This window comes from Osmerus eperlanus, chromosome 22 (assembly GCF_963692335.1).
Source record: "Osmerus eperlanus chromosome 22, fOsmEpe2.1, whole genome shotgun sequence".
In the NCBI taxonomy this organism is placed as follows: Eukaryota; Metazoa; Chordata; class Actinopteri; order Osmeriformes; family Osmeridae; genus Osmerus; species Osmerus eperlanus.
In genome coordinates this window covers 11943395-11971022 of record NC_085039.1, presented here as the reverse complement: position 1 = coordinate 11971022, position 27628 = coordinate 11943395, and the positions used below count along the sequence as shown (strand labels likewise).

Below are 27628 nucleotides of genomic sequence, written 5' to 3'. Positions count from 1 at the left end.
CAAAACCCGTAACGTTCTCGTACCATTTTTTTTGTTTTGTTTTTTTCTTCTCTAGTTTGGAACAAAATTACAGATGGCCACAAAGTTGCTACATTGTTCTGGACCTGTGACTCTCTTCCATCTCACTCTTTGTTCAATTTCTCAACGACAATAAAAAAGAAATGCAAAGAAAAAGAAAATGGAAAGAAAGCAAGCCAATGGAGCACAGCAGAGTTGTGTGTGTGTGTCGACAGCAAGCCTTCTGTGATCTGACACCGTACGGCATCCTAGTGAGGAGAGAGAAGGAGGGAGAATCTCCCCCGGTCTTGGGGGGAGGGTGGTGAGGGGGAAGGAGGGAGGGTGGTGAGGGGGAAGGAGGGAGGGTGGTGAGGGGGAAGGAGGGAGGGTGGTGAGGGGGAGGGTGGTGAGGGGGAAGGAGGGAGGGTGGTGAGGGGGGCAGAGTTGGGTCTAGCTCTAATCTACGGCACATTCTAGAATGTGGACGAAACTGTGACACACTACTTGATTCTCTTTATTTTAGTTTTTTTTTGTGGTGGTGGTTTGTTTTTGTTAGATTGATTTTTTTTTTCACTTTTCTGACAGGAAGGTTCTGGAACTTTCCATCTTGACAGACCGTCCTCTGGGCGAAGAAAATAGAATTTGTGGGGGTGGGTGGAGCAGGTTCGAGGGATGGAGCAGAGATGAAGGGGTGCGTTTGTGTGGTCACTGGTGAAGAACAGAAGGGGGGTCTGTGTTTGGGGAGGAGTGGAAGGCAGGCCTTGGGAACAGTGCAAGGACTGTTCTCTCCCGTTAGCATGTTAGCTTAGCTGTAGTCCTTGTTCTGTGAGCATGTTATCATTGCAGTGGTCCTGTTAGCATAGCAGTGGTCCTCTTAGCATGTTAGTTTAGCTGTAGTCCTGATTCCGAAAGCGTGTTAGCTTAGCAGTGGTCCTGTTAGCGTGTTAGCTTAGCTTTAGTCCTGATTCTGTTAGCATGTAGAGTAGCAGTGGTGCTATACCTGCTGGTGGTGTAAGGCAGTGAACAGAGCCGGCCTGTTACCAGGGGCGTGAGACATTCAGTACAGTGAGCGGGTCCTTCCTGGCATCTCATTCATACTAGATTGGTGAGAGGTGTAGTAATATCGTAGCTAGTTTCCAATATTGTTTTCATGTAAGTATCCCTTTGCCAATTTGTCTGTTTGTTTTAATTACATAATCAAAATCATGTAACCAGTCATGATATCAAGTCACCAAAGAAGCAATGATGTTTTGTCATAGTGTGTGTGTGGAGGTGTTTGTGTGGGGGGAATCAGAGCGGAGGGTGTTCTAGAGAATCCAAACAGAGTTCCTATTAGAGCTTGGCTTCCAAAAGAACCTTTTAAAGGATCTTAAAGGGCCAGCGCCTGAATATCTCCTGTCATGTTTCATGATCCGTCTAACTTTACCTTTAAACCATACTATCACAACTATGTTAAACAACTAGGGAAATAAATGTTAATATAACATTTAGATTGGGGGGGCCTGTTGGGAGCGGAGGGGTGTTTTTCTACAAATTAATGATCAATATGTTGCTACTCTCAATTCTCATGGTGGTGGTAGCTTCAGTCCGTATGTACACACTTGTAGATTAATATGTATCTACACCTAAAGTAAGAAGAAGCAGCATTTTAAGCACCACAAACCGCTGAAGAGAAAAATGCAACCTTGTAAAGTCTCTTCCAATATAATCGCTGTTGTACAATTCTCCTTTAGAAGGATTATCAAGGTTGTGAGTTTAGAGACAACTGATAAATAGGCTTCATTCACCGCATTAAAACCTTTTCATTACAATTCTTTGTAGGGAGATGGGGATAGAGAGAGAAAGAGAGATATGGAGAGAAAGAGGGATGGGGAGAGAGAGAGAAAGAGAGATATGGAGAGAGAAAGAGAGAGGGGGAGAGAGAGAAAGACAGAGAGATATGGAGAGAAAGAGGGATGGGGAGAGAGATATCGGGAAGGAGAGAGGAGAGACCATGGGATGTAATTGAAGCACAGAAAACACCAGAGCAAGGAGAGAGAGCGACAGAGGGAGATTGTGTGTATGTCTTTGTGTGTCTGTCTGAGCCCTGTGTGTGTGTGTGTGTGTGTGTGTGTGTGTGTTTGGGTAAACCCAGGTAAGTAAGTACTTTATTAATCCCAAGGGGAAACTACAGAAGCCTGTGAGTTTAAGTGAGACAGTGGTAGCTAAGCATGGAAGCATTACACTAACGGTGTGTGTGTAGTAAACTGAGTTGTGTGAGGACAGTTTGTGTGTGTGTGTGTTTGTGTGTATCAGGGACGTAGGTTTGTTCTCAAATGTGTTTTTTTGTTGTTGTTGCGGCCGTTAAATATAATTTTCGTAATAAAAGGTGTGTGACTCGTCCCACTCATGTATAATGAAATGCCCCTGGTGTGTGTGTGTGTGTGAGAGAGAGAACAGAGTATGAGTGTGTGTGTGGTATATATAACAGCGTACACCTGCAGTACCGCTCTGCTGCCAGCAGGGGAAGCCAAGCACGTCTACAGGGCGGTGAGGCGACCTGTGAGCGCAGCCTGCAGCTCTGAGGGGAGGAAGACCCCCAGCTCTGTGATGATGCCCCCCGTGATCAGCTGGTGGGGGGTCACGTCAAACGCCGGATTCCACACGTCTATACCTGGGGGGAGAGGGGGAGGGGGAGGGGAGAAGAGGTGAGAGAGGAGGGAAATTGGGTGGCAGAGGGAGGGGGATGGAGATTAAGGGGTGAAAAGAAAGAAAGAAAGGATAAGAGAGGTTAGTAGAAGGAAAATAGAGAATGGTTAGAATGTCCATGGATCTTCATTAGGAACACACACTCACACACACACACACATACCTCTCTAGGGATCTATGGTTCCATTAACAGAGACTGGTTAATTACTGCTAGTGAAAGACATCAGCTAATTAGAGAGATTACTAAACAGAACTCAATCAGTACTGAACACACAAACACACACACACACTTGGAAGCAACTGTGGACAGACTCTCTCCCCCTTTCTCAGCCTTTCACATTCTCTCCCCCTCTCATCTAATCTCTTCTCATCTCTCTCTCTCATCTCTCTCCAAGCATCTTTCACTGCAGCAAGCTAGTTCAACGTGCTCTGAAGATACCTCTATCAGAGGAGCACGCACACACACACACACACACACACCTGGTGCGGCGATGGGGATCCCGTTGATGCTGGTGAGCTCCTCTGCGGGGCGTTCCTCTATCACGATGTCCCGGCCGCTCTCCAGACTCAGGTCACATGACGTGCTGGGCGCCGCCACGTAGAACGGGATCCCATGATGCTTAGCGGCGATGGCCAGCTGGTATGTGCCCACTTTGTTAGCCGTGTCGCCGTTGGCAACCACCCTGTCGGCCCCGACAACAACGGCTGAGACAGGGGGAGGAAGAGGAGAGAGAGAAGAGAGTCAGAATGGAAAGAGAAAGGACAGGAGGGAAAGAGAGAGAGAGAGCGAGACAAATATGGATAGAGAAAGTCAGAGAAGTGAAAGAGAGCGGCGTAGGGTTCAGGGAGAGACACACACCTCCTCTCACGGTATCAGACACACACACACACACTCTCTCACGCTCACACACACACTCACACCTGTGATTCCCCTCTCCCTCATGGCGAGCGCGGCCATGCTGTCGGTGATGAGCGTGGCAGGGAAGCCCTCAGACACCGCCTCGTAGGCCGTCAGCCGGGCGCCCTGGTTGTATGGACGCGTCTCCGTGCAGTACACACGCCTCAGACGGCCCAGGGAGTGGAGGCTGCGCACCACACCTGGACACACACACACACAGAGACACACACACACACACAGAGACACACACACACACACAGAGACACACACACACACAGAGACACACACACACACAGAGACACACACAGACACAGAGACACACACACACACAGAGACACACACACACACAGAGACACACACACACACACACAAATGGTTATTAAGCCTGGTGTCTGTACTCATATGACTTAGAAGAGCACGCACACAACTCTCCCCCCCACACACACCCTCTCGTCATACCCAGAGCGGTGCCGTATCCAGCGGTGGCCAGTGAGCCGGTGTTGCAGTGTGTGAGGATGGTGACGGAGTCTCTGGGGACGCCAGACAGGATGTGCTGGGCGCCATAGTTACCGATCTTCTTGTTGTCGTTGACGTCCCGCTCTAGCATCTCCTCAATCCAGCCAATCACACTGCAGGGCGGAAGCGGGAGGGGCGGGACACAAGGCAGAGGCTGTTTTTTGATTGGGGGCCGAAGGTGTCTGTCTGAATAGCCTTCCTGGTTTTCTCAGGTAACTCCCCTCCTCCCTCTCCCTCCTCTCCCCTCCTCCCCTCTCTACCCTCCTCCCTTTACCCTCCTCTCCACCCTCCCTCCCCCCTCCTCCCCTTCACTCACCTCTCTCTCAGCTGGTCAGTGTTCTTCTCCATGCTCTCGTTCTCCGCGTGCTCCATCAGCTCGCGGGCGGCGCGGCCCATGTTGACGGCGGTGGGCCTGGCCGAGGTCAGGTGACACAGAGACTCGCGGATGAAGGTCACAGGGTCGTCGCCCCCGGCGCCGGCACGCAGCTCCACCGCCAGGCTCAGGCAGCCCACAATGGCGATGGCAGGAGCCCCCCTCACCTGAGGGGAGAGGAGGGAGGGAGGGAGGGAGGGAGGGAGGGAGAATGGAGAATGGAGAATGGAGAAAGTAGGAGGGATGAGAGAGGGATGCATGGGGGGAGGTAGGAGGAGAGAAGGGGGGAGAGAGGCAGAGGAGAGATAGGAATAAAGAGGGAGAGAATAGGAGGAAGCACAGGAAGTATGGTTAGGTGAGTTCCATCACCTGCTAGACAGGTAAGAAGGCAAGTTGCATGGATGACATCATAGTGGTCAGTTTATCATCTCCTCTGGGACACACACACATGACATCATCATCTCCTCTGGGACACACATGACATCATCATCTCCTCTGGGACACACACACATGACATCATCATCTCCTCTGGGACACACATGACATCATCATCTCCTCTGGGACACACACACGACATCATCATGTCCTGGTGATAACATTCCATCACTCTGCCACACACACACCTTAAACTTGGACCACTGCACTCTAGGTCAATTCATTAATTACATTTGTGTGTAATGGGATATAGGCAATGTGTGTGTGTGTGAGAGACAGAGAGAGAGACATAGAGAGAGGGGTAGAGAGAGACAAAGAGAGAGAGAGAAGTACAAAGAAAACACGGTACGGTCAGAATGCTAACTGATCTAATTCCTACTCTCCCTGTCCAAGGCGCTCACGTGCAACGGTAAACGCCAAAGGAGTCAGTGTAGGTGTCAACAAGCGGAGCGCGAGGAACAAAAAACCCAGAACGGTTCATCAATAATTCATCACAGTCTTTACAGTGAAAGAGATGGGGAGGCGTTTTGACGGTGGATGCGGGTACCGGGCACACTGGTTGTTCAATGCCACACGTTAAAACGGTACAACTGTAAATAATTGATGGCCCCCCCACTGTCGTTTAAGGAATTCCGTCAATCGGTCCAGGTCCAACGTTAGCCCACACCACAGGCTCGGGAACAAGCAAACCAGCCCCGATCGCCTCGAGCAAGGGTTGCAACGTTACCGGGGCGGTTAGAGGTGAAAACCAGAATAGTTATGTGGTAGCGTATGCGGGCGCGGTGTAGGAAGCTTACGTTGGTGTTAGCTAGTTAGCAGTGACATACATGTCCCAAAACGTGACCATAACGTCGTATGTGTCAACAAGCGAAGCAATCCCTCGCCCTCACAACTATCTCCTTTCGCGACGAGCTAGCTAAATGACACACAAAAGATCGATCCCGTTTGACACAAAAACTCATCCGCGGCCAACATACAATCACAACAAACAGAGCTGAACAAAAACAAGATAGCTAACTAGCTAAAATAGACTAGCTTGCAGACGCACTCACACTCAGAAACGCACGCTGGGCCGACGCTGCGTTAGGTGACACTGAAACCGTGGGCAAGGAGTGCGGAGAAGAGACTGATAAGAGAAGAAGATAGAGAGATGGAGATGGAGGCAATAGACATCTGGTTAGAGGTTGGCAAAGAGGAGAGCCGCGTGTCTTACCTTCATGGACTTGATGGCTTCATATCCGTCTTGCACCGAGCGAATCTCGTCAAACACCGTCTGGTGCGGGAGCAGCAGCTGGTTGAGGATTTGCAGGGACCCGGCCCGGTAACGGATCGCTTCGAGCGTCATGACCCGAACGAGATGGTAGATCGGATGGTACACACACACGCTCACACTGGTACTACAACGGCCCTTCGGCTGTCCCGGTAACGGGAAGAGATAGGAAGAGAGAGGGGGGGTTGGGTGAAATGGACCGTGTGGGGGTGTGGGGTGGTTATAGTAACGGAAGGCTGGAGGAATGAATGCGAGTTGGAAGGGGGGAACACAGAGAGAGAGAGAGAGGAGGGGGGGGGGTGCGAGCTGTGAAACCTTTCACACTGTCACACAGGCACGGAACCACGTGCTCTCCCGGGCAGGAAACACAACCCTCCCCGTGTCAACGCCCACCTCTCGCGCGCTCTCCGGTTTGTCGTTCTCTGTTACGTTTACGGTATGAAAGTCTACTTCCACGGTTCCCCCGGTGCGACTCGGCCCCTCCACACACAGAAAACCCTGCCTCGGCGTCGCCTTGCCTTTGTTCGTAGAAATTTTACATTCAGATAAGTTGTATTAGCATACGCGCTAATCCTACGTCCCTCTAACAAAGGCGCGAGCGACCGCCGTCTGTGTGAGGCACGGAGGGACAAAGGGGGGCACACAGCAGATCTTTCCTTTTGACCCTAGAATGCAAATAGCGCAAAACGCGCTATTCAATATAGTTCTGTACGCTAATTTCGGGAGCCAAAGACAAACTATAGCCCACATACACACACTGTCAGAAACACACATACACAAAAATAAGAGCGCGAGTCACTGTTTTGGTAGGCTGTAGTCTTTTTAATAGAACCATGATTTTCCTTAGTAAACAATATCATCATCAGTATACAATTGAATAGTTCATTGCAGCCGTTTTCCTCCAGCTCATGGCACGCGCGCACACCATGCATCTCCACAAAAATAGCGCTCTCACCTAGGCTGCATATAAGCAATAATATCAACATTTGAACACGTCTATAGAACTGATTGCCAATGGGCTACACGGTACGAAAGACAGGCAGGTCATATGGAAACAGGGCAGGATTGAGGCACAACAAGACAATCATCCCCAGGGCTTTTAATGCCGTTCTTTGAAGAGAGAGAGGGAGGGAGGGAGGGAGGGAGGGAGGGAGGGAGGGAGGGAGGAGAGAGAGGGATGGAGGGAGGAGAGAGGGGTATGGAGGGAGGAGAGAGGGGTATGGAGGGAGGAGAGAGGGGTATGGAGGGAGGAGAGAGGGGTATAGAGGGAGGAGAGAGAGGGATGGAGGGAGGAGAGAGGGGTATGGAGGGAGGAGAGAGGGGTATGGAGGGAGGAGAGAGAGGGATGGAGGGAGGAGAGAGGGGTATGGAGGGTAGGGGGTTGCAAATATATGTGTGAAAGAGGGGGACAAATGTAGAGCAAAGAGAGAGAGGAGTGAAGCATGAAACAAGTGTGTGTTTATCTGAGTTGTGTGTGTTTGTGGCAGAGTTTGACCGACCATCTGTCTCCATGACGCTAGAGTTTGTTGTCCCCCTGAACAACCAACTACAATGTTGCTCAGTCGTCATGGTGACAGGGCGGGTCAAAGGGCAGGAAGTCCAGGGCATGAATGTGCTGCTGGCCTTTTGACAGAGAGTGTGTGTTGTGGGTTAAAGAAATACGCTCTGTTCAGAAAGGAGATTTTTCTGAGAGGATCAGAGTGGACACATCAGGGCAGCTTTAACCCAGATTAAGTGAATATCTGCCTGCTATTAGAGCCCTTCTCTGGCTTCATCAGAGACCCCAAAATCCCTCTCTCCCTCCCTCTCTCCCTCCCTCTCTCTCTCCTCTCACCCTCTACCTCCCTCTCTCTCCCTCTCACACTCCCTCTCACACACTTTTGCACGCGCGCGCAAATCAGAACACGCAAGACATTCAACTGTCGTACATTCCAGTCAGTGACATCACACTGGGATGACATCATACTGGGATGACTTCACACAGGGATGACATCATACTGGGATGACATCACACGGGGATTACATCATACACAGATGACATCACCTGTGGCAGGGTGAAGGTAGATTACATCGCCCCCCTCCCTCTAAGGGTTCTACTAAACTCTAATTCTATTTCTCGTCTTCTGCGATAAATCCTGGAATGAGTGGTCTCCGTGGCGACGGGAGCTGTAATCCCAGTGGTGGAGCCTCCCCCCCCTTGTTTCCCATGACAGCAGCGCCTCACACACAACTGTAATCTGGGAACACCGCTGCAGACGGATTACATAAGGATCATGACGCACACCCACGCACACACACATCTAGCTCGCACCCACGTTCAGTGTGAGATAGCTCCAGTCCTGGTTCATTTCAGTTGAAGGAGCAGGGGGCTGTCTGTATAAACCCCCTTTCTGAAGAACACATTTTAGAGGAGGAAGAGGGATGAGAGAGGGAGGGATGAGAGAGAGAGGGATGAGAGAGAGAGAGAGAGAGAGGGAGGGATGGATGAGAGAGAGAGAGGGAGGGAGGGATGAGAGAGAGAGGGATGAGAGAGAGAGAGAGAGAGAGGGAGGGATGGATGAGAGAGAGAGAGAGAGGGAGGGATGAGAGAGAGAGGGAGGGAGGGAGGGATGAGAGAGAGAGGGACAAAGGATGGCAGAGAACAGCAGGCGAGCTGATTTGTGGTCAGGTAAGGGTTAACACGGTAGTGTTTTGTGGTCAGGTAATGATGAACAGTAGTGTTTCAGGTCGGCAAATAAATCCTGTGTCAGCATGGCTGTTGGTTAACAGGTCTGACATTACAGAGGGGGATGGAGGAAGAGAGAGGGATGGAGGAAGAGAGGGGGATGGAGGAAGAGAGGGGGATGGAGGAAGAGAGAGGGATGGAGGAAGAGAGGGGATGGAGGAAGAGAGGGGGATGGAGGAAGAGACGGGGATGGAGGAAGAGAGGGGGATGGAGGAAGAGAGGGGGATGGAGGAAGATGGAGGAAGAGAGGGGGATGGAGGAAGATAGAGGAAGAGAGGGGGATGGAGGAAGAGAGGGGATGGAGGAAGAGAGGGGGATGCAGGAAGAGAGGGGGATGGAGGAAGAGAGGGGGATGGAGGAAGATGGAGGAAGAGAGGGGGATGGAGGAAGATGGAGGAAGAGAGGGGGATGGAGGAAGAGAGGGGGATGGAGGAAGATGGAGGAAGAGAGGGGGATGGAGGAAGATGGAGGAAGAGAGGGGGATGGAGGAAGAGAGGGGGATGGAGGAAGAGAGGGGGATGGAGGAAGATGGAGGAAGAGAGGGGGATGGAGGAAGAGAGGGGGATGGAGGAAGAGATGGGGATGGAGGAAGAGAGGGGATGGAGGAAGAGAGGGGGATGGAGGAAGAGACGGGGATGGAGGAAGAGACGGGGATGGAGGAAGAGAGGGGGATGGAGGAAGAGACGGGGATGGAGGAAGAGACGGGGATGGAGGAAGAGACGGGGATGGAGGAAGAGAGGGGATGGAGGAAGAGACGGGGATGGAGGAAGAGACGGGGATGGAGGAAGAGAGGGGATGGAGGAAGAGACGGGGATGGAGGAAGAGAGGGGATGGAGGAAGAGAGGGGGATGGAGGAAGAGACGGGGATGGAGGAAGAGACGGGGATGGAGGAAGAGAGGGGGATGGAGGAAGAGAGGGGGATGGAGGAAGAGATGGGGATGGAGGAAGAGAGGGGATGGAGGAAGAGACGGGGATGGAGGAAGAGACGAGGATGGAGGAAGAGAGGGGATGGAGGAAGAGAGGGGGATGGAGGAAGAGACGGGGATGGAGGAAGAGACGGGGATGGAGGAAGAGACGGGGATGGAGGAAGAGAGGGGATGGAGGAAGAGACGGGGATGGAGGAAGAGACGGGGATGGAGGAAGAGAGGGGATGGAGGAAGAGACGGGGATGGAGGAAGAGAGGGGATGGAGGAAGAGAGGGGATGGAGGAAGAGAGGGGGATGGAGGAAGAGAGGGGGATGGAGGAAGAGAGGGGGATGGAGGAAGAGACGGGGATGGAGGAAGAGACGGGGATGGAGGAAGAGACGGGGATGGAGGAAGAGAGGGGGATGGAGGAAGAGAGGGGGATGGAGGAAGAGAGGGGGATGGAGGAAGAGAGAGGGATGGAGGAAGAGAGGGGGATGGAGGAAGAGACGGGGATGGAGGAAGAGACGGGGATGGAGGAAGAGACGGGGATGGAGGAAGAGAGGGGGATGGAGGAAGAGAGGGGGATGGAGGAAGAGAGGGGGATGGAGGAAGAGAGGGGGATGGAGGAAGAGAGGGGGATGGAGGAAGAGAGGGGGATGGAGGAAGAGAGGGGGATGGAGGAAGAGAGGGGGATGGAGGAAGAGAGGGGGATGGAGGAAGAGAGGGGATGGAGGAAGAGAGGGGGATGGAGGAAGAGAGGGGGAGCAGCATCTTATATGATAATGCTACAGGTTCTTAAAGCTGGCCCCTGTCTGTGTGTGTGTCTGTGTTAGGAGCTTTATAATAACAGTGTTCCAGCCAACCCGCTCCTCAAGCAGTGCGTTTTCTCTTCAAGGACTCCATCTGTAGAGCGGAGGGATGGAAGCAAGGGAACATAGAGAGGGAACATATGTTCATAACTCAAGATAAAGGGGTGAACCTTTATTGATGTGTGTGTGAGAGTGTGTGTGTGGGGGGGAATGTGTGAGTGTGTGTGTGTATTTACCTCACTCTCCACCATTTTTAGACGACCAAGAGCATCCTTAGCAGCATCCTGGAGAGAGACAGACATGTTACACACACACACACACTCCATATACACAACCCTACACCCACACACACACCTCCACACACACTCACCCTGTTTCCTTGACTGGAGAACTTCTTGACAGACTCCACCAGGCCCTGGATGAACCTCTGCAACACGTGCTCATACTCTGCAGAGACATCACAGACAGAGTGTGTGAGAGAGAGAGAGAGAGAGAGAGAGAGAGAGAGAGAGGAGAGAGAGAGTGTGTGTGTGTGTGTGTGTGTGTGAGTGAGAGAGAGTTTACATGTGTGTTTTTGTGTGTGTGTGTGAGAGAGTGTGTGTGTGTGTGAGTGAGAGAGTGTGTGTGTGTTACCTGTCAGCAGTGCAGGAGAGGCCCTGTCTAGATAGCCCTTCTGCCACTGCAGTCTGTGTGTCACCTCCCTGTGCTGCTGCAGCCAATCAGGAGGAGGCTCCCGCCTACTCTTCCTGTACTCACCAATCTGACACACACACACACACACATGATTGACAGGCAACCCAACCAATCACTGACAAGCCTCTTTAAATCTGTGGAAAGTTGCATACCTGTTCATATACAAAAACACACACGCACACACACCTTCCTCTCGAGTCTCTCCTTGTCATAGTGCAGCAGACTGAAGCTGTGGAGTTTGTACTGTGGTGGAGCTGGGCTGGGCTGGCCGGGGGCGGGGCCGGGGGCGGGGGCGGGGCCGGGGGCGGGGCCGGGGGCGGGCCTGGGCTGGGACCTGGGGGGAGGGGCCTGACACACACATAGAATTATATGACCATAAAAAACAATAATCTTATGTTTGCTCCTCCTGTTACAGCAATAAAATGGTTATAAACCTCTGCATCATCTGTTCCCTCTCTCTTCCTTTCTCTCCCTCCCCCCCTCCCCCCTCTCTCACCCGTTCCTTCTCCCTGTGGGGGGGGGAGGGGGGGGAGGGGGGGTCCAGCACCAGCCACTTCTCTGTGGTGCTCTGCAGCTGGGCTCCTCCCAGAGGCTCTCTGATCTTCACCTTCACCTCCAGACGCCCCCCCGTGGCCTTGCGCCCGTCCAGCACCTGGCACACACACACGTACACGCACACACACACGTACACACACACACACGTACACGCACACACACACACGTACACGCACACACACACACGTACACACGCACACACACGTACACACGCACAAGTCATAATAAATAATACATCATTAGGGTTAATACAAACATGTGCGTGTGTGTATATACGTGTGTGTGTGCTCACCTCTATGATCTCTCTGATCTCACATTGGTTCTCCAGAGCTTCCAGCTTCAGCTGGGCGTTCCCCACAACCTTGTCTGTCTTAAACAGTCCGCTGTGGACACACACACAGGAATTATAGAAACACACCGTTTTTATTTGACTTCAGAATGGTGAGTTATTGACTATGAGCATGTGTCTTTCTGTCTGTGTGTGTTCTCTGTGTGTTCTCTGTGTGTGTGTGTGTGTGTGTGTGTGTGTGTGTGTGTGCGCGCGCGCGCGCGCACGTGTGTGTGTGTGTGTGTGTGTGTGTGTGTGCAGGTACCCCTTGTGGAGGACCTCCAGCTTGATGCCCTTGGTCTGGACAAGGCGTTTGAACGCTCGGTGCCCTCGGCTGATGTTCAGCTTGAACTGCTGCCTGAACTCAGGACTGCTGCTGCCCTTCACTGTGGAGGTCCTGTCTCTCTGCGCCTCCTCCTGCGCACACACACACACACACACGGACACATTAGACATTTAGATTTTAAACGTATATGTGTGTATGTGTTTGCATGTCTGTTAACCTGTTAGTGTGTGTGTGTCTCACCGCGCTGGGAAAGGGGAACTCAAACTTGACGCAGGCGTCCAGGTCGCCGGGGGAGACGCCTGAGGGGGGGGGCAGGTTGATGCCCCTCACGATGTACAGAATCATGTCGTTAGCAGTCAGGTCAGGGAAGAGCCTAGCGCACACACACACACCACACACACTTACACTTAAAACCTACATATAAGACACTAGTGAAAAGATCTGATAGGATGTGTGTGTGTATACGTGTGTATACGCGTGTGTGTGGTGCTGACTTGACGGTGTTGAAGGTCCTCTCCTCAGTGTGGTACTTGGGGACAGGTCGGCCCTTAGCATGAGCCTTCTTCAGCACCTCAATACTGCTCACACACTCCTCCCCCAGTCTCTCAAACCTGCACACACACACACAGTGTTACTCACACACACACACAGTGTTACTCACACACACACACACACACACACACACACACACACAGTGTTACTCACACACACACACACACACACAGTGTTACTCACACACACACACACACACAGTGTTACTCACACACACACACACACACACACACACAGTGTTACTCACACACACACACACAGTGTTACTCACACACACACACAGTGTTACTCACACACACACACACACACACAGTGTTACTCACACACACACACAGTGTTACTCACACACACACACAGTGTTACTCACACACACACACGTGATAGGACACAAACAGAAAAATACACACACACACAGGCGTATACAAACACACTCTCTTACTTGCTGGTCTCTGCTACGTTGCCCATATGAGTGAACTGTTGAGAGTATTTCAGGCACTTCTGTAAGAGGGAGGAGAGGAGGAGAGGAAAATATGGAAAAAGCACAATAAATATGTAATAAAGGTGACATGCATGTTGTAAGCGTGTGCTAAGCGTGTTATAAGCATGTTGTAAGCATGTGCTAAGCATGTTGTAAATGTGTGCTAAGCATGTTGTAAGCATGTGCTAAGCATGTTGTACGCATGTGCTAAGCGTGTTATAAGCTTGTTGTACGTGTGTAATAAGCATGTTGTAGGCATGTTATAAGCATGTGCTAAGCATGTTGTAAGCATGTTCTAAGTGTGTTATAAGCATGTTCTAAGTGTGTTTTAAGCATGTTGTAAGCATGATGTAAGCATGTTATAAGCATGTTGTAAGTGTGTTATAAACATGATGTAAGCATGTAAGTGTGTCATAAGCATGTTGTAAGCATGATGTAAGCATGTTATAAGCATGTTGTAAGCGTGTTATAAACATGATGTAGGCATGTTGTAAGTGTGTTATAAGTATGTTGTAAGCATTATGTAAGCATGTTATAAGCATGTTGTAAGCGTGTTATAAACATGATGTAGGCATGTTGTAAGTGTGTTATAAGTATGTTGTAAGCATTATGTAAGCATGTTATAAGCATGTTGTAAGCGTGTTATAAACATGATGTAGGCATGTTGTAAGCCTGTTATAAACATGATGTAGGCATGTTGTAAGTGTGTTAAAAGCATGTTGTAAGCGTGTTATAAACATGATGTAGGCATGTTGTAAGTGTGTTATAAGTATGTTGTAAGCATTATGTAAGCATGTTATAAGCATGTTGTAAGCCTGTTATAAACATGATGTAAGCATGTTGTAAGTGTGTTAAAAGCATGTTGTAAGCGTGTTATAAACATGATGTAGGCATGTTGTAAGTGTGTTATAAGTATGTTGTAAGCATTATGTAAGCATGTTATAAGCATGTTGTAAGCCTGTTATAAACATGATGTAAGCATGTTGTAAGTGTGTTATAAGTATGTTGTAAGCATTATGTAAGCATGTTAGAAGCATGTTGTAAGCGTGTTATAAACATGATGTAGGCATGTTGTAAGTGTGTTATAAGTATGTTGTAAGCATTATGTAAGCATGTTATAAGCATGTTGTAAGCCTGTTATAAACATGATGTAAGCATGTTGTAAGTGTGTTATAAGTATGTTGTAAGCATTATGTAAGCATGTTATAAGCATGTGGTACAGACCTCGTGCTGCTGCTTGAGCAGCTCCATGAGCTGGCTGTACTGCTGGGCGGAGCGGGGGGAGAGGGGGGAGGAGCGGGAGCGGCCCAGGGAGTACTCCTCCTCACTGACCGGAGCACTGGGGACCTGCAGGGGGAGGAGAGAGGAAGGGGGGAGGAGAGAGGAGGAGAGAGGGAGGGGGGAGGAGGAGGGGGGGGGGAGGAGAGAGGGAGGGGAGAGAGGGAGGGGGGGAAAGACAGAGAGAGGGGGAGGAGAGGGAGGAAGTTAAATATAGAGGTGCTGTAGATTTTTTTGGGGGAAGAAACATTGTGAAACACACACACACACTCATTTACATACACACACACACACACAGGTTCCTTAATCTCACCCACCATGACTTCCTCACTCCATCTGTTCATCTCTCTTATCTCCTGCCACACCTCTGTCACACCTCCCCCTCCCCCTCCGTTACCTTGGTGATGTCTACAGGCAGGCCTCCCTTGGCAGCGGTGATCATCTGGTCCAGCCCCTTGGCGTGTCGGAGGTGCTGGGCAGCGCCCGCCATGTCCTTCATCTGCTTGGAGCGCAGCGCCGCGCGCACAAACGCCTGCCGCCGCAGGAGCAGGAAGTCCAGCTGCTGCTGGGCTGTGGAGGGACAGGAAGTGACATCACACGAGGCAGGAAGTCATTGGCAGAGGTGGACAAGAGCGTGCGTAGCAGAGTGTGATGAACGTTACAGGGAAGAATGGAGGAAATATCATTCTGAACACATCTGACCAGCACACACACACACAGACACAAAGACAGACAGACACAAAGACAGACAGACACACAGACACACACACAGACACAAAGACAGACAGACACACACACACACACAAAGACAGACAGACACACAGACAGACACACACACACAGACACAAAGACAGACAGACACACACAGACACAAAGACAGACAGACACACACACACAGACACAAAGACACACAGACAGACACACAGACAGACACACACACACACAGACACAAAGACAGACAGACAGACACACACAGACACACACACAGACACACACACAGACAGACACACAGACAGACACACAGACAGACCTTTAGGGCCCAACTTGGAGCCCTGTGTGGGGGCGGGGTTTCCTCCTGGTGGGGGAGGGGCTTGGGTTTTCTGGGCAGTAGGTCGAACAGCTGGCTAGAAAGAGAGAGAGAGAGGTGTAAAGAAAGAGAGATGTAGAGAAAGAAAGAGAGAGATGAAGAGAAAAAGAGACGGAGAGAAGAACAGTCTAAAGCCACAAAGGGGACGTTCCGTTACCATGGCGACTTCCCCCGGCTCGCCCTCGTCGTCGTCCCCATCCGCATCCTGATTGGCCAGTTTCATGGCGTTCTCCAGCACACCCAGGAAGTTCTGCTGGACGCTCTCTGAGCCCTGGAGAGGAAGGCATCCTGGAACACACACACACAAACACACACACACACTCTCTAAACTCATGGAACACACAAGCTACGGTAAGTGACACACAGTTACATGCATACTGTAAACTCCAGCTAAGGCTTTGTAACACTCGACACTGTAAACAGCCACACACACACACACACAGGTGTTACCAGGTGGCACAGGGAGGTCTGCCAGGTTGATGGGACGCCCCATTTTGTGAGCCCTGAGAGCGTCTTGGTATTGCTGAGAGGAAACACAGTCACCACGGTAACACTGTTACACATCTCCGTAACTCCGTTACACATCGCTGCATCTCTAACTTCTCACTGTGAGCGAGCGAGCGTATATGGGTGAGTGACAGTGACTGGTTACCTTGACGATGCGCAGGTGCATGCGAGCCTTGCGGTCGTCTCCTTTGCTCTTGGCTGTTTCTGCTGCAGCCTTGTACCTGTTCATCCTCTGCTGCAGGGCCTCTCCCACGCTGCCAGGGGCGGGCAGCGCTGCACACACACACACACATACCCAACACAACAATACATATACCCAACACACACATACCCAACAAAACCAATCAATCAACCTGATATTAAACATCCACACATAATGTAAGTACTGGTTTCCAGAGTTTGGTTGTCTTACCAGTGTCTGCCACAGGGGGCACTGCAGCAGGGGCAGGCCGGCTGGAAGACTTGGGGGGAGGAGGTGCAGTACGCTCCACCACAGCATCTGAGGGGAGGGAGGGAGGGAGGGAGGGAGGGAGGGAGGGAGGAGAAGACACAAGAAGGAATACATTTGTAAGTCTAGCACCTACCCAAACCTGTAAAAAAATTATAAACAGTCCTAATCAACTAGTATTTTTCTGCAACCATAAATATTGTGTCCGTAAGTAGCTGCTGCTGACCTGCTGACCTGGAGGGGGCGGTAGAGAGCTGAGGTCCACCGGCTCTGCTCTGTCCAGCGCCTCCACTACAGAGTCCAGATTCTGATGAGGGGAGGGGAGGGGGGAGGGAATGGAAGGGGGGAGGGGAGGACAGGAGAGGAATAAGGTTGTTCTACAGTCCTTAAAGTAGGTAAAACCTCACGATGACGGGGTTAGATCTGGCAGTTGGTGGCGGCCGTTACCTTGGCGACGTGGTAGAGTTGTTTGGCCATGTCTGAATCTCCGCCCTGCTTGGCCTGAAGAGCTGCTAGCTTGTACTCCCTCTGTCTGGACAGAACCCTCAGCTTCCCCTCTGGAGAGGGGGGGGGGGGGGGCAGAGATGTGTGAGTGAGTGAGTGAGTGAGTGTGAGAGAGAATGAGAGAGAGAGAGAGAGAGAGAGAGAGTGTGCTATTCCTGCTTTGGGGATGGAAGTTTACTGTAGAAGGAGTGGAAATGTGTGTGTATACCTGAGTGTTGAGCGTTTGGTTGGCAGGGGGTCAGTGGGGAGATGGCGGGCGTATCCGGGGTAACCACAGTTGTCTTCTGTGGAGGGGTGAGGAGGCGGGACTTAGTATTAGGGGGAGGCGGAGCAGCCTCCCTCAGAGGTTTCTGATTGGCCTGAGGGGAGGGTGTCAGAGCTAGGGCTGGAGGATCCCGCTGTTTGATTGGTTCAGGTTGAGGGGCGGGAGCAAGTTTTCCACCAATGGCGACGGGAGGCGGGATCTCCTCTTTGTTGATTGGTTTTCCCTTTTTGACAGACACCAGCATAGACTGCAGAGTCTAGAGTCAGAGAGGAGCACACACACACACACCATCATCATCAACACACACACACACCATCATCATCAACACACACACACACCATCATCATCAAAACACACACACACCATCATCATCAACACATACACACCATCATCAACACACACACACACCATCATCAACACACACACACACACCATCATCAACACACACACACATCATCAACACACACACACACACCATCATCAACACACACACCATCATCAACACACACACACACACCATCATCAACACACACACACATCTTCAACACACACACACCCAAAGACACATAATCCTCCACCTGTCATCCCCTCCCCTCCTTCCCCCCTCCCATCCTTCCCCCCTCCTCCTCCTCTCCCCTCCCCTCCCCTCCCCTCCCCTCCCCTCTCCTCTCCTCTCCTCTCCTCCCCTCCCCTCCCCTCCCCTCCCCTCCCCTCCCCTCCCCTCCCCTCCCCTCTCATCTCATCCCCTCCCCTCCCCTCTCCTCCTCTCTCCTCCTCTCTCCTCCCCTCTCATCTCCTTCTCTCCCCTCCCCTCTCATCTCCTCTCCTCTCCTCCCCTCCCCTCCCCTCCCCTCCCCTCCCCTCTCCTCTCCTCTCCTCTCCTCTCCTCCCCTCCCCTCCCCTCCCCTCCCCTCCCCTCCCCTCTCATCTCCTCCCCTCCCCTCCCCTCCCCTCCCCTCTCATCTCCTCCCCTCCCCTCCCCTCTCATCTCCTCCCCTCCCCTCCCCTCCCCTCTCATCTCCTCCCCTCCCCTCCCCTCTCCTCTCCTCCCACCTTCAGTCCACGGTCGTATCTGCGGGCCTTGCTGCCCTCCCCTGCAGCCCTGGCGTTGGTGATGGCCGTCTGATACATGCTGACCCGCTCTGCCAGGAGCCCCTCCAGGCTGGCCCCGCCCCCGGGGGAGGAGCCAGGGGGGGAGGGGCCGGCGGGCTGGGGAGGGACGGGGCGTGAGGACTCCTCCTGCTCGTCCTCCAGCACCTCATTCAGCTCCGCCTGTGAGCACACACACACACGTTCAGTACACACACACACAGTACACACACACACACAGTACACGCACACACACAGTACACGCACACACACACCATGACGAATCAATGCTAGCATTTGTTAAAAGGAAGGAACCACTTCTATAACTAACAGAATCCTGGACAGAAGATGTTAGTTTACCAGAAGATCTTCATCATCATCAACCTCTTCTCCACCATCCTCTTCCTCGTCCAGATCTTTCATGCAGAGGGCAGCCATGCGCTCAATGTCTGCCATAGGAACAGGAGCTAAAGACACACACACACAGCCTGTCTGTCAATACACACACAGGAAAGGAGAGTAGAGGGGAGAGGAGAACAGAGAAGCCTAACACAGAGTAAAGCAGTAAAGTAAGATTTTTTTCAACTTTTCAAAACCTTTTTGGGAAAATATTTTCTCAACCTTTCAAAACCTTCTGGGGAAAACATTTTCAGCTTTTCAAAGCTTTTTGAAGAGTAGAGAGTTAAGTATAGTAGAGTCCTCATCAATGATGAAAACTTCTTTTTTTAAACCTTTTTTTTTCGAAATACACACGCACACACACACAGAGAGACAAATAACACACACACACACACACCTTTGCCTCCCCCTTTCTTCCCTGACGACCCTCCTCCCTCCATTAGAGCCAGAAGCTCCGCCTCCAGTTCTTCTTCATTCCCTCCTTCATCCACCCCTCCACCCAGATCCAGGAGCAGCCCCATCTAGCAGAGAGGGGGGGGGGGAGTCGGGGGGGTGGAATGGGTGGAGGCAGAGAGACAGAGAGAGGGATAGAAAAAAGAGAGAAAGAGAGAGAGAAAAATAAACAGGGAGGAGAAGAAGGAAATAGTGATTAACATTTATGTGTTTTATTTCTTTAAACATCAACCATGGATTTGATCTTACCAGATGGATTAATCAAACTTTGAATGCAGCATTGTTATACATCCTACTATTCTCTTTAAGGGTAGCTACGTGTGTCACCCACCTGCTTGGCCCGTGCTGCCCCTTGACCCCGGGGTGGGGGGTTCCTACCGCGACTCATGAACAGGTCCCTATGGCAACACAAGAGCTATAAACACAGACCGATTACCGATTAATGAATGTAAAACAATAAGGAAAGGAAATACTTCCTCGGTTACGCTCTCTGACAAACACTGTTGGGTTGATTTACACAACTAGCAAGTTCTTTGTAACTGTGGCGTAGTAAACGTACGACCACTCATTCATTGATTATCTTCAGAACAACTTGCTTCAGGTACGATATTCAACACACCTTTTCATTTGTATGTACGCAAAACGAAGTGTACATACCGTATATGTAAAAGTCAAAAGTAAACAAAATATAACGCAAACTTCTTCGGTGCTTATCGAGTTAGCTCTAGCAATGAATGCTACAAAGTAAACACATTGGCTAGCCTACATTCACAGTACTGTTGCCAGCATAATCAGTTTACAAAGGCAAACGTTTTCCACGGATTTTTGAGGTTCACTTCTTACCCGGTTAAGGATATTGTCTTCCTCAAATATTAAGACGCATTTGCAGTTGGACGAGGGACAAAATATCAATCTTAAGCTGTCAAAAACACGAAAGGTGTGGAATTTAGAGTTACTTCCTGCATTACGTCGCTATTGGCAACGCAATCCATTGCTTTACGGCATTGGAACACGCCCATGGATTCCATCATTAACGTAAAACTAACAAGCGCATTGGAGCTCACCAGCGTCATCACCAGCAAAGGAAAGGGTACCTATTAAAATTATGACAATTCGCAAAACACGAATATCATTACTCAAGTCTGAATACCAAAACCAACCTATTTCCAGCACACTATAACGTCAATGTCAGTTAGCTGTGTTTCTATCAACAAACTGTTCAGCTAGCTAACGTTAGCGATATGTCCTCAGGCTTCGCCAGAGTAAACGACAACTTATGCTATACTTGCTGACCACTGACAGAGAGTTGTTGTCAGTGTTATCATGTTAGCTACGTGTCCTTACAGTCTTGATGTTTTAAGGCAGGAATGATGACCAAAAGAAGGCCCGAGACCAAAAGCAACGGTAAAAAATAAATAAAAAAATACCTCAAGACCAAACAAGTTATAATAACACTCTTTCTGAAAGCCAGAAATGTACACATCATATTAAATGTGCTTCAACAGCAGTGATTCTCTATATTATATTTTATTCGATTTTTATTCGATTTTTTTCCAGCTAGAGTATTGTTTTTGTCCGTTTCCCCCCAAAAAGAGAATATTGTTGTAATGAACTGCATGCCATTCCATCCAGCTTTCACTCCCCCCCTGCGCAGACCCCTCAGGTCATGCAGGAAGAGCATGGGTCCAGAGCTGGGCCAAGGCGCCCCCAGTGGAGAGTCAGGGGAACTGCAGCCCACACAGGTAGTTAACAGGTAGTTAGTAATCTTAGTAAAACCATCAACCATTTATATTGTGTTTGTGTGTGATGTGTGCGTACATGGGCATATACCCATGTGTACCTGGTGTAGCTAAATGTAAATTAATAAATAAAAGTGCTTAGTTAAGATTCTGGTGCAATTCTAAAAGAGTGTGGACTGTTCCAGAACCGTCAGAATTACATTCCAACAATGACACGTTCCGAGGATCATCACCCCCCTCTCCCTCCCAGCTCTCGTGGTACCTCCCAGCAGGGGAAAGCAGCGGGAGATACCATTTCCCCCAACAAACAGGGGGATGCAGTGGAAAAAAGTGTGGCTGTGAACAACTTTAGCGAGGAGCGTGTGATTGGCCAGTCCGTGGAGAGGCGGGACACAGCGGAGGCAGAGCAGACCAATCAAGATAAACATCCTGTCCAGGAGGAGGAAGGGCAAAACACCACATCCTCCAATGAGGATGAACGCTGTAAAGTAGAGGAGGCTACACAGGTGTTCATCATCCCCTCACCTCACCCCTCCAGAGTTCAGGACCCGGAGGCCCCCATCCCCCGGCCTGCTGCCCAAGGAGGAGAGCCCGAGGCTGGGGAGGAGGACTGCCTAGCTGGCCTTGAAGAGGGGATCCAACCAGAGCTTCAAACAGAGAGAGGAGAGGAAGACAGCCCACTGGAGACTCCAAGAGAGGGAGATGGGAGTGTTGGGGATGGGGGGAAGGGGGCGCCAGAGAGGGAGGGTGGCGTTGCAGACACCAGTGAAGAAGAACTGCCAGTGAAGAGGAGGAGGAGGATGGGGATGTGTGGGCTGAGGGAGAGAGCGATGAGTCGCGGCGTGGAGGAGAGGAGGAGGAGAGAGGGAAGGGAAGTAGAGGAGAGTGCAGGGGAAGATGGAGAGAGCAGTACTGAGCAGAAAAAGGAGAAGAAGGAAGAGGAGGAGAGAAGGGAAGAGGAGAAAGAAGAGGAGAGGCAGCAGGAGGAGGAAAAGGAAGGGGAGGAAGAGGAGGAGGGGGAGGGGGAAGAGGGGGAGAAGCAGAAGGAGGAGGAGGGGTTGCTTCTGTCTGCAGGAAGTGATGACCGCCCCCTGCAGGCTAGCCATCCGGCCCCTGGGGAAGTGAGCGACCCTGGGGAGGTGAGCGACCCTGGGGAGGTGAGCGACCCTGGGCAGGGCCTGGTCCTGGAGGTGATGGACGAACCAGAGCTGGAAGAGGTGCTTGAAGAAATTATGGAGTTAGAGGAGAAGAGAGGGAGGGAAGATGAGGGATGTGTTTGGACTGAGACAGAGGACGGCCCCGCTGACAACGCATCTTATTCTCCGGAGGCTGGGAGAGAGGCTGGGGCTGATGATAGGGCTGGGGTTGAGGCTGAAACTGAAGTTACGGCTGAGGCTAAGGCTGACACCAAGGCCTTCTCCCTGGCCCTGACGGTCGCAGACAAACAGCCAGTCCAGGGGGAGGAGGGGGAGGAGGGCAGGAGAGATGTAAACTGCCTTGAAGATGCCACTCAGCTGGTCTGTGGCCTGATAACTGAACTGTCATCTCTGAAGTGAGTCCTGTAAGCCTGCCTGTCTGCCTGTCTGTCTGTCTGTCTGCCTGTCACTTTACAACACACACTTCCACAATGTCTTGTCATGCAAGTCGGAATGAACCGTATTATCACTTTTTTAATTTTCTGAAGAAAAACAACACATCAGTTGTACTCAGGAAACTCTTAATATGACCAAGCGCATCTTCTGTGTTTTTAAAGTGTTGCATGAACGTGAAACTCCACATCATCAATTATCTACCCCCTATATCTCCCTCCCACTCTCGTTCTCTGTCTTTCGTTCTCTCTCTGTCTTTCTCTGTCTACCTCTCTCTGTCTACCTCTCTCTGTCCCTCTCTCCCGTTTTGCAGTCGGATGGTGATGGCAACTCACCGCGAGTTGGAGAGCATTCGCCGTGGCAACAGGACGGCCAGGCCCCTCCCATCGCGTAGAGGGTTCAGCCCGGGGCACCGGCGCTCCGAGACTTAAGGGATTCTGGGATATGAATTCCCAGCTAAACGTGGTTTATACACAGTGTGTTCGTGTTTCCATGTCAACGTTAGCACAGTGTGTCTTCCTTCCTGGGTGTGATAGCATCTGATCTGACAGCACTGGACAGGTGAAAGTGTGATTTCTTTCTCAAAGCTGCAGCCTAGCCTGTATTGTCAGATCAGTGATTTCTCAATGAAAGAAGTCTGTTTATGTTTCCAGATTCAAGGTTTTAGAAAAAAAGAAAAAAACTTCAGTTTTGTTTCCTGTTCTAAAGATGCCAGCTTGTTAAAGGTTTTTTTTTGTTCCAGTAGTTGTGTTAATCAAATAACTGGTAATGATAACTTTTCAGCTCTTTAAGAAATCAAACACACAGAAATGACCATAGGATATGGGTTTTATAATAGTATTGATGTTTGTATTTTAACAATCCCATTTGGTCAAAAGTAAGATTGTATCACACATACACTATCGAACTTCAAAACAACATTTATAAAACTATTACAATTAAGTCTGTCAATACACACTTTCTATTAAAATTTTCAAAAGCCAACATGGTTACATTTATTACATGTAAAGTATTTAAAACCGTTTAACGGCCATCATTTGACTGATACCGGAAAAGCATGTGTCATTATCGAATATATCATTTCACCACATGTGTTTGTAATGGCAGGTTGTCAGAATAATCTAGAAAAATGACCTAAGGAAGCCACCAAGTTGTCATCTACTTAAAAGTAGGCTAATGCATAGCCGGTTGTGTAAAATGGAGGTGTCGGTTGTTGATTTGACTCAATCTAGTCAGTAAAAATATATACATATATCTAGGTATAACACATTATTACTTAAAAAATAATCCGCTACTGGTTTTGTCAAAGTACAATTGTTGAAATAGACTGCAAACCAGTTTAAACCGCAAAACAACACGTGCAGGCATGCAAGTCAAAACCACACATTATTATAAACAAAACGAAAAGTGACAAAAGTCGAAAGCACACGGGAAACAAATATAAAATATTATAAATCACGCAGTTAACTGGTGGAAGTCTATTAGAACAAAACTCCACTCAGCGGCTTGGGGCGTACACCGAGCTGTAGGCTCCATCAACCCGAGGGCAGAAGCGCTTGGTGTGGGCGCGTGCTCCGGTAGCACCGCAGAGAGGGCAGACATACTGTCGGAGGTACGGGCACAGCACCTCCCCTGTCGGGTCCTTTAACCAGTGGGACCCAAACACCGTCTCAGATTCCCCGTTGTGCTTGCAGAAACTGCAGAACTTACGTTCCGGAGAAGGCCTCTCCGGCGCGTTCATGCTGCAAGCCCTCTTTCGCTCCTTCTGCCCTTTAATACCCGACGTGCAGGGCGCAAGAGTGGGCTCTTTTCTTAGGCTGACGGGGTCTTTGCGCACGGTGCCAACGGCCAAGTCCAAGAGCGGATTCTCTCGCCTCGGAAAAGTCGTTTGGCGTCTTGGCGGACATGGCTCGAACCCACCCGTCACCAAGGCGACCCCGGTGTCGCCGCGGAAAGCTGTCAGATCCGAGTTCTCTCTCTGGATATCGCGGACAGCGTCCGCCAGTCGCATGTAGTCACGCCACGGCTGAAAGCCCTTGTTATCCATGTAGCCAGGTAGATGCAGGAATTGGCCGATCATTAAGTTCATGTTGTTTGGGCAAAACTCGACAAAACAATGACTTGAATACTTATAATCTTCCACTGCCATACAAACGCCAACTGTCTGCCCTCACTAAATTACCGCTGCTGTCTTAGGAGATCAAAGAGTAGAGCCGCTTCAAGTGTTTATACACTGAACTCTGCTGCTGCTCGTGCCTAGTCAACAGCCAATCAGATCATCAACCAGCCGCGTGGACGTTGCTGTAGAACAAGCCGTGGCACGTGCGATCGTTTCCAATTGTTTCATCCGTCAGTTGAGAAAAACGAGTTGACAATCAACGAGAGAAGTAATTGAACGCGATATGTAGCCCAACAAAAGGGTTACATAAAAATGCTATGTAATAAAAACCCAGAGGCAGCCAAAGTATTCATATAATCTTTATTGTTTCCAAACACAAAAACAACAACATACATTTATACAAACTTTATGGGCATAACTGCAACTGGCTTCCGCAGCTCTTAGCTCATCTAAAAGGAGAAGTCCATGCCTGGAGGAAGGGGGCTTAACTGGTGCCTCCTTGCCCCCTTGTCCCAGCTCTCTGGCTGGGCTGGATTCTCACTGGATCTGGGGGTGGTGGGGATGGAGGGAGAGGAGGAGAGTATAGAGGGGCCATAATACAAATGTATTCATTTAGCAGACACACGTTGAGATGGAGGAGGGAAGGAGGAGCCCTTGTAACTGACCTGTTCTGGAAGGGCAGTCGTAAGAAAGAGTAGAGCTCAGGGGTGCTGGGTGTTTGAACTCTGACCTCTCCACAACCCCGCGCTGTCCCCCAGCGAGGCCACGGTGTGACCCCGGACCCGAGCGAAGAGGAGGCGGCCAGGCAGGAGTCGGAGAAGGACGTGTGGTCTGACCCCAGCAGACCTGCGCTACGACAACAACACACAGAGACTGAGACATACAGTGTGTGTGTTTACAATACTGTATAGAGGTGTGTGCGCATGTGTACAGCGTGTGTGTGTTTACATACTGTATAGAGGTGTGTGTGCATGTGTACAGCGTGTGTGTATAGACTCACTGAGGGCAGTGCTCTCTCTCCTGTTGTAGCGAGTGGTCTTTCCAAACACAGGAGACTCGCACAGGTAGTGCTGTTTCACCAGGGACGCTTTCTGCTGCTCAAACTCACAACGCTTTGCACACACACAGGGCTTACATTTTGGTGTCACGCTCACTCTTTAGGATCACAAGAGATCACACTTGTTCTCCAAGGTCATCCCTCTCTGTCTCCCTCCATCCTCCCTCCCTCTCACCTCGCGACCCAATCGGATGGCAGCGTCGGTGAAGGCCTGCCGCTCCCTCTGAAAGCTCCGCCTCTGCTGCTCCATCTCCGCCCGCCTGGCTTGAAGCCCCTCCCACTCTTCCAGGAAGTAGCAATCTTCCAAAGTATCCGGCATCGGAGAGTTCAAACTGTCCTGAGAGAGAGAGAGAGAGAGAGAGAGAGAGAGAGAGAGAGAGAGAGAGAGAGAGAGAGAGAGGAGAGAGAGAGAGAGAGAGAGAGAGAGAGAGAGAGAGAGAGAGAGAGAGAGAGAGAGAGGAGAGAGAGAGAGAGAGAGAGAGAGAGAGAGAGAGAGGAGAGAGAGAGAGAGAGAGAGAAGAGAGAGAGAGAGAGAGAGAGATTTTCTCGTGTGTGTGTGGTCCTACCTGCAGTAGCTGCTGCTGCATGTGTGTGTGTGTGTGTGGTAATACCTGCAGTAGCTGCTGCTGCGTGTGTGTGGTCCTACCTGCAGTAGCTGCTGCTGCATGTGTGTGCGTGTGGTGTGTGGTCCTACCTGCAGTAGCTGCTGCTGCATGTGTGTGTGTGTGTGAGGTCCTACCTGCAGTAGCTGCTGCTGCATGTGTGTGTGTGTGTGAGGTCCTACCTGCAGTAGCTGCTGCTGTGTCTTAATCAGCTGGTGACCTCTCCTGCAGCTCCTGCTCCAGCTGAGCCAGCAGCTTATCCTGGTCTGTGCCCTCTCCTGTGTGGCCTACACACACACACACACGCGCACACACACACACTCAACCACACACACTAGCCATTTCATCGTGGAAGGACAGGATCCTAACTCATACCTGCAATCAGGAGATCTTCAAGCCTCCGCTGCACCTTCCTCCAACCCTGAACAACACCTCCGGTCCACATGCTCCCCCAGCACCTCCTCTGATTGGACCCAACCCCGTTATCAGCCTCTTCCTGTTCCACATCGGTGTCCTGTATTGTCTAAAACATGTTTAAGGCTTTAGGCTCAGTGTAGCAATGTGCATGTGTCCTCTCTCCTCCCTCCCTACTCCTCGTCCACCCCCTCCCACACTTTTACTTCATATTCTCCCTTCTCTCCTCCCACCTCCCCCTTCTCCTCTTTCGCCCCCCTCTCCCTCCCCTCCCCCCTCCTCACCTGCTCCATGTCTCGTCTGAGCGTGTGCAGTAGCGAGGTGAGCCCGTGCCTCAGCTTCATCGCCTCTCTAAGCTCCGCCTCCCGGCGCTCCAGCATCGCAGGCAGCGCCGCCTCCTCCCTCCTACTGGGAGAGAGGGAGGGGGGGAGGAGGGGAGGGAGGATGGGGTGGAGGAAAGAGAGATGGAGTTGGAGTGCGTGTGTGCCTGCATGTGTGTGTGTGTGTGTGTGTGAGAGACTTACCTGGGGGTTGCCCCTGGCTGGTCTGAGCAGCTGCTCTATCCTCCC

At 50.8% G+C, this 27628-nt stretch overlaps 5 protein-coding genes across 5 annotated transcripts in view; 1 reads left to right on the top strand and 4 right to left on the bottom strand.

Annotated features, from left to right (window-relative positions):
* Positions 1-505: 505 nt before the first annotated feature.
* Positions 506-6452, bottom strand: mri1 (methylthioribose-1-phosphate isomerase 1). Its single transcript, XM_062448039.1, has 6 exons — positions 6121-6452; positions 4416-4639; positions 4043-4212; positions 3607-3783; positions 3166-3390; positions 506-2650 (listed from the first exon to the last, which is right to left on the bottom strand). The coding sequence occupies exons 1-6, from the start codon at positions 6250-6252 to the stop codon at positions 2517-2519; spliced, it is 1062 nt and encodes a 353-aa protein (XP_062304023.1). The 5' UTR covers positions 6253-6452; the 3' UTR covers positions 506-2516.
* Positions 6453-10496: 4044 nt separating this feature from the next.
* On the bottom strand, positions 10497-20545 carry cc2d1a (coiled-coil and C2 domain containing 1A). The gene is made up of 26 exons (XM_062448031.1): positions 20383-20545; positions 19871-19954; positions 19484-19607; positions 19048-19154; positions 18652-18870; positions 17542-17854; positions 17277-17386; positions 17064-17136; positions 16794-16880; positions 16527-16654; positions 16325-16397; positions 16032-16162; positions 15818-15911; positions 15185-15357; positions 14734-14856; positions 13471-13529; positions 12974-13090; positions 12720-12852; positions 12459-12610; positions 12158-12248; positions 11807-11962; positions 11497-11658; positions 11251-11377; positions 10988-11064; positions 10854-10901; positions 10497-10711 (listed from the first exon to the last, which is right to left on the bottom strand). Exons 2-26 carry the CDS (start codon positions 19925-19927, stop codon positions 10679-10681), a joined length of 2967 nt encoding a protein of 988 aa, XP_062304015.1. The 5' UTR covers positions 19928-19954; positions 20383-20545; the 3' UTR covers positions 10497-10678.
* On the top strand, positions 20500-23298 carry LOC134009204 (cilia- and flagella-associated protein 251-like). Its single transcript, XM_062448930.1, has 6 exons — positions 20500-20629; positions 20905-20943; positions 21172-21281; positions 21464-21811; positions 22073-22830; positions 23181-23298. The coding sequence occupies exons 1-6, from the start codon at positions 20557-20559 to the stop codon at positions 23296-23298; spliced, it is 1446 nt and encodes a 481-aa protein (XP_062304914.1). The 5' UTR covers positions 20500-20556.
* Positions 23299-23549: 251 nt separating this feature from the next.
* Positions 23550-25199, bottom strand: nanos3 (nanos homolog 3). The gene has a single exon (XM_062448107.1). It carries the CDS (start codon positions 25014-25016, stop codon positions 24366-24368), a length of 651 nt encoding a protein of 216 aa, XP_062304091.1. The 5' UTR covers positions 25017-25199; the 3' UTR covers positions 23550-24365.
* Positions 25200-25332: 133 nt separating this feature from the next.
* si:ch211-286b5.4 (afadin- and alpha-actinin-binding protein) overlaps positions 25333-27628 on the bottom strand; it is a 3563-nt gene continuing 1267 nt past the window's right edge. Inside the window, 9 exon segments of the mRNA XM_062448929.1 lie at positions 25333-25532; positions 25652-25832; positions 25987-26098; positions 26219-26380; positions 26828-26866; positions 26868-26932; positions 27021-27168; positions 27344-27472; positions 27590-27623. Coding sequence (XP_062304913.1) covers positions 25436-25532; positions 25652-25832; positions 25987-26098; positions 26219-26380; positions 26828-26866; positions 26868-26932; positions 27021-27168; positions 27344-27472; positions 27590-27623 — 967 coding nt within the window. The 3' untranslated portion in view covers positions 25333-25435.

Coding starts and splice junctions, on each gene's coding strand:
- mri1 (XM_062448039.1), bottom strand. CDS start 6,252: ATGACGCTCGAAGCGATCCGTTACCGGGCCGGGTCCCTGCAAATCCTC. Junction 4,640..6,120: donor AAGCCATCAAGTCCATGAAG/GTAAGACACGCG, acceptor CTCTCCCCTCAG/GTGAGGGGGGCTCCTGCCAT. Junction 3,391..3,606: donor GAGGGAGAGGGGAATCACAG/GTGTGAGTGTGT, acceptor CCCCTGTCTCAG/CCGTTGTTGTCGGGGCCGAC.
- cc2d1a (XM_062448031.1), bottom strand. CDS start 19,927: ATGAGTCGCGGTAGGAACCCCCCACCCCGGGGTCAAGGGGCAGCACGG. Junction 16,163..16,324: donor AGACCTCCCTGTGCCACCTG/GTAACACCTGTG, acceptor TGTGTGTTCCAG/GATGCCTTCCTCTCCAGGGC. Junction 11,963..12,157: donor AGATCAGAGAGATCATAGAG/GTGAGCACACAC, acceptor TGTGTGTGCCAG/GTGCTGGACGGGCGCAAGGC.
- LOC134009204 (XM_062448930.1), top strand. CDS start 20,557: ATGGATTCCATCATTAACGTAAAACTAACAAGCGCATTGGAGCTCACC. Junction 20,944..21,171: donor GCCCGAGACCAAAAGCAACG/GTAAAAAATAAA, acceptor CATTCCATCCAG/CTTTCACTCCCCCCCTGCGC. Junction 21,282..21,463: donor GGGAACTGCAGCCCACACAG/GTAGTTAACAGG, acceptor GGACTGTTCCAG/AACCGTCAGAATTACATTCC.
- nanos3 (XM_062448107.1), bottom strand. CDS start 25,016: ATGGCAGTGGAAGATTATAAGTATTCAAGTCATTGTTTTGTCGAGTTT.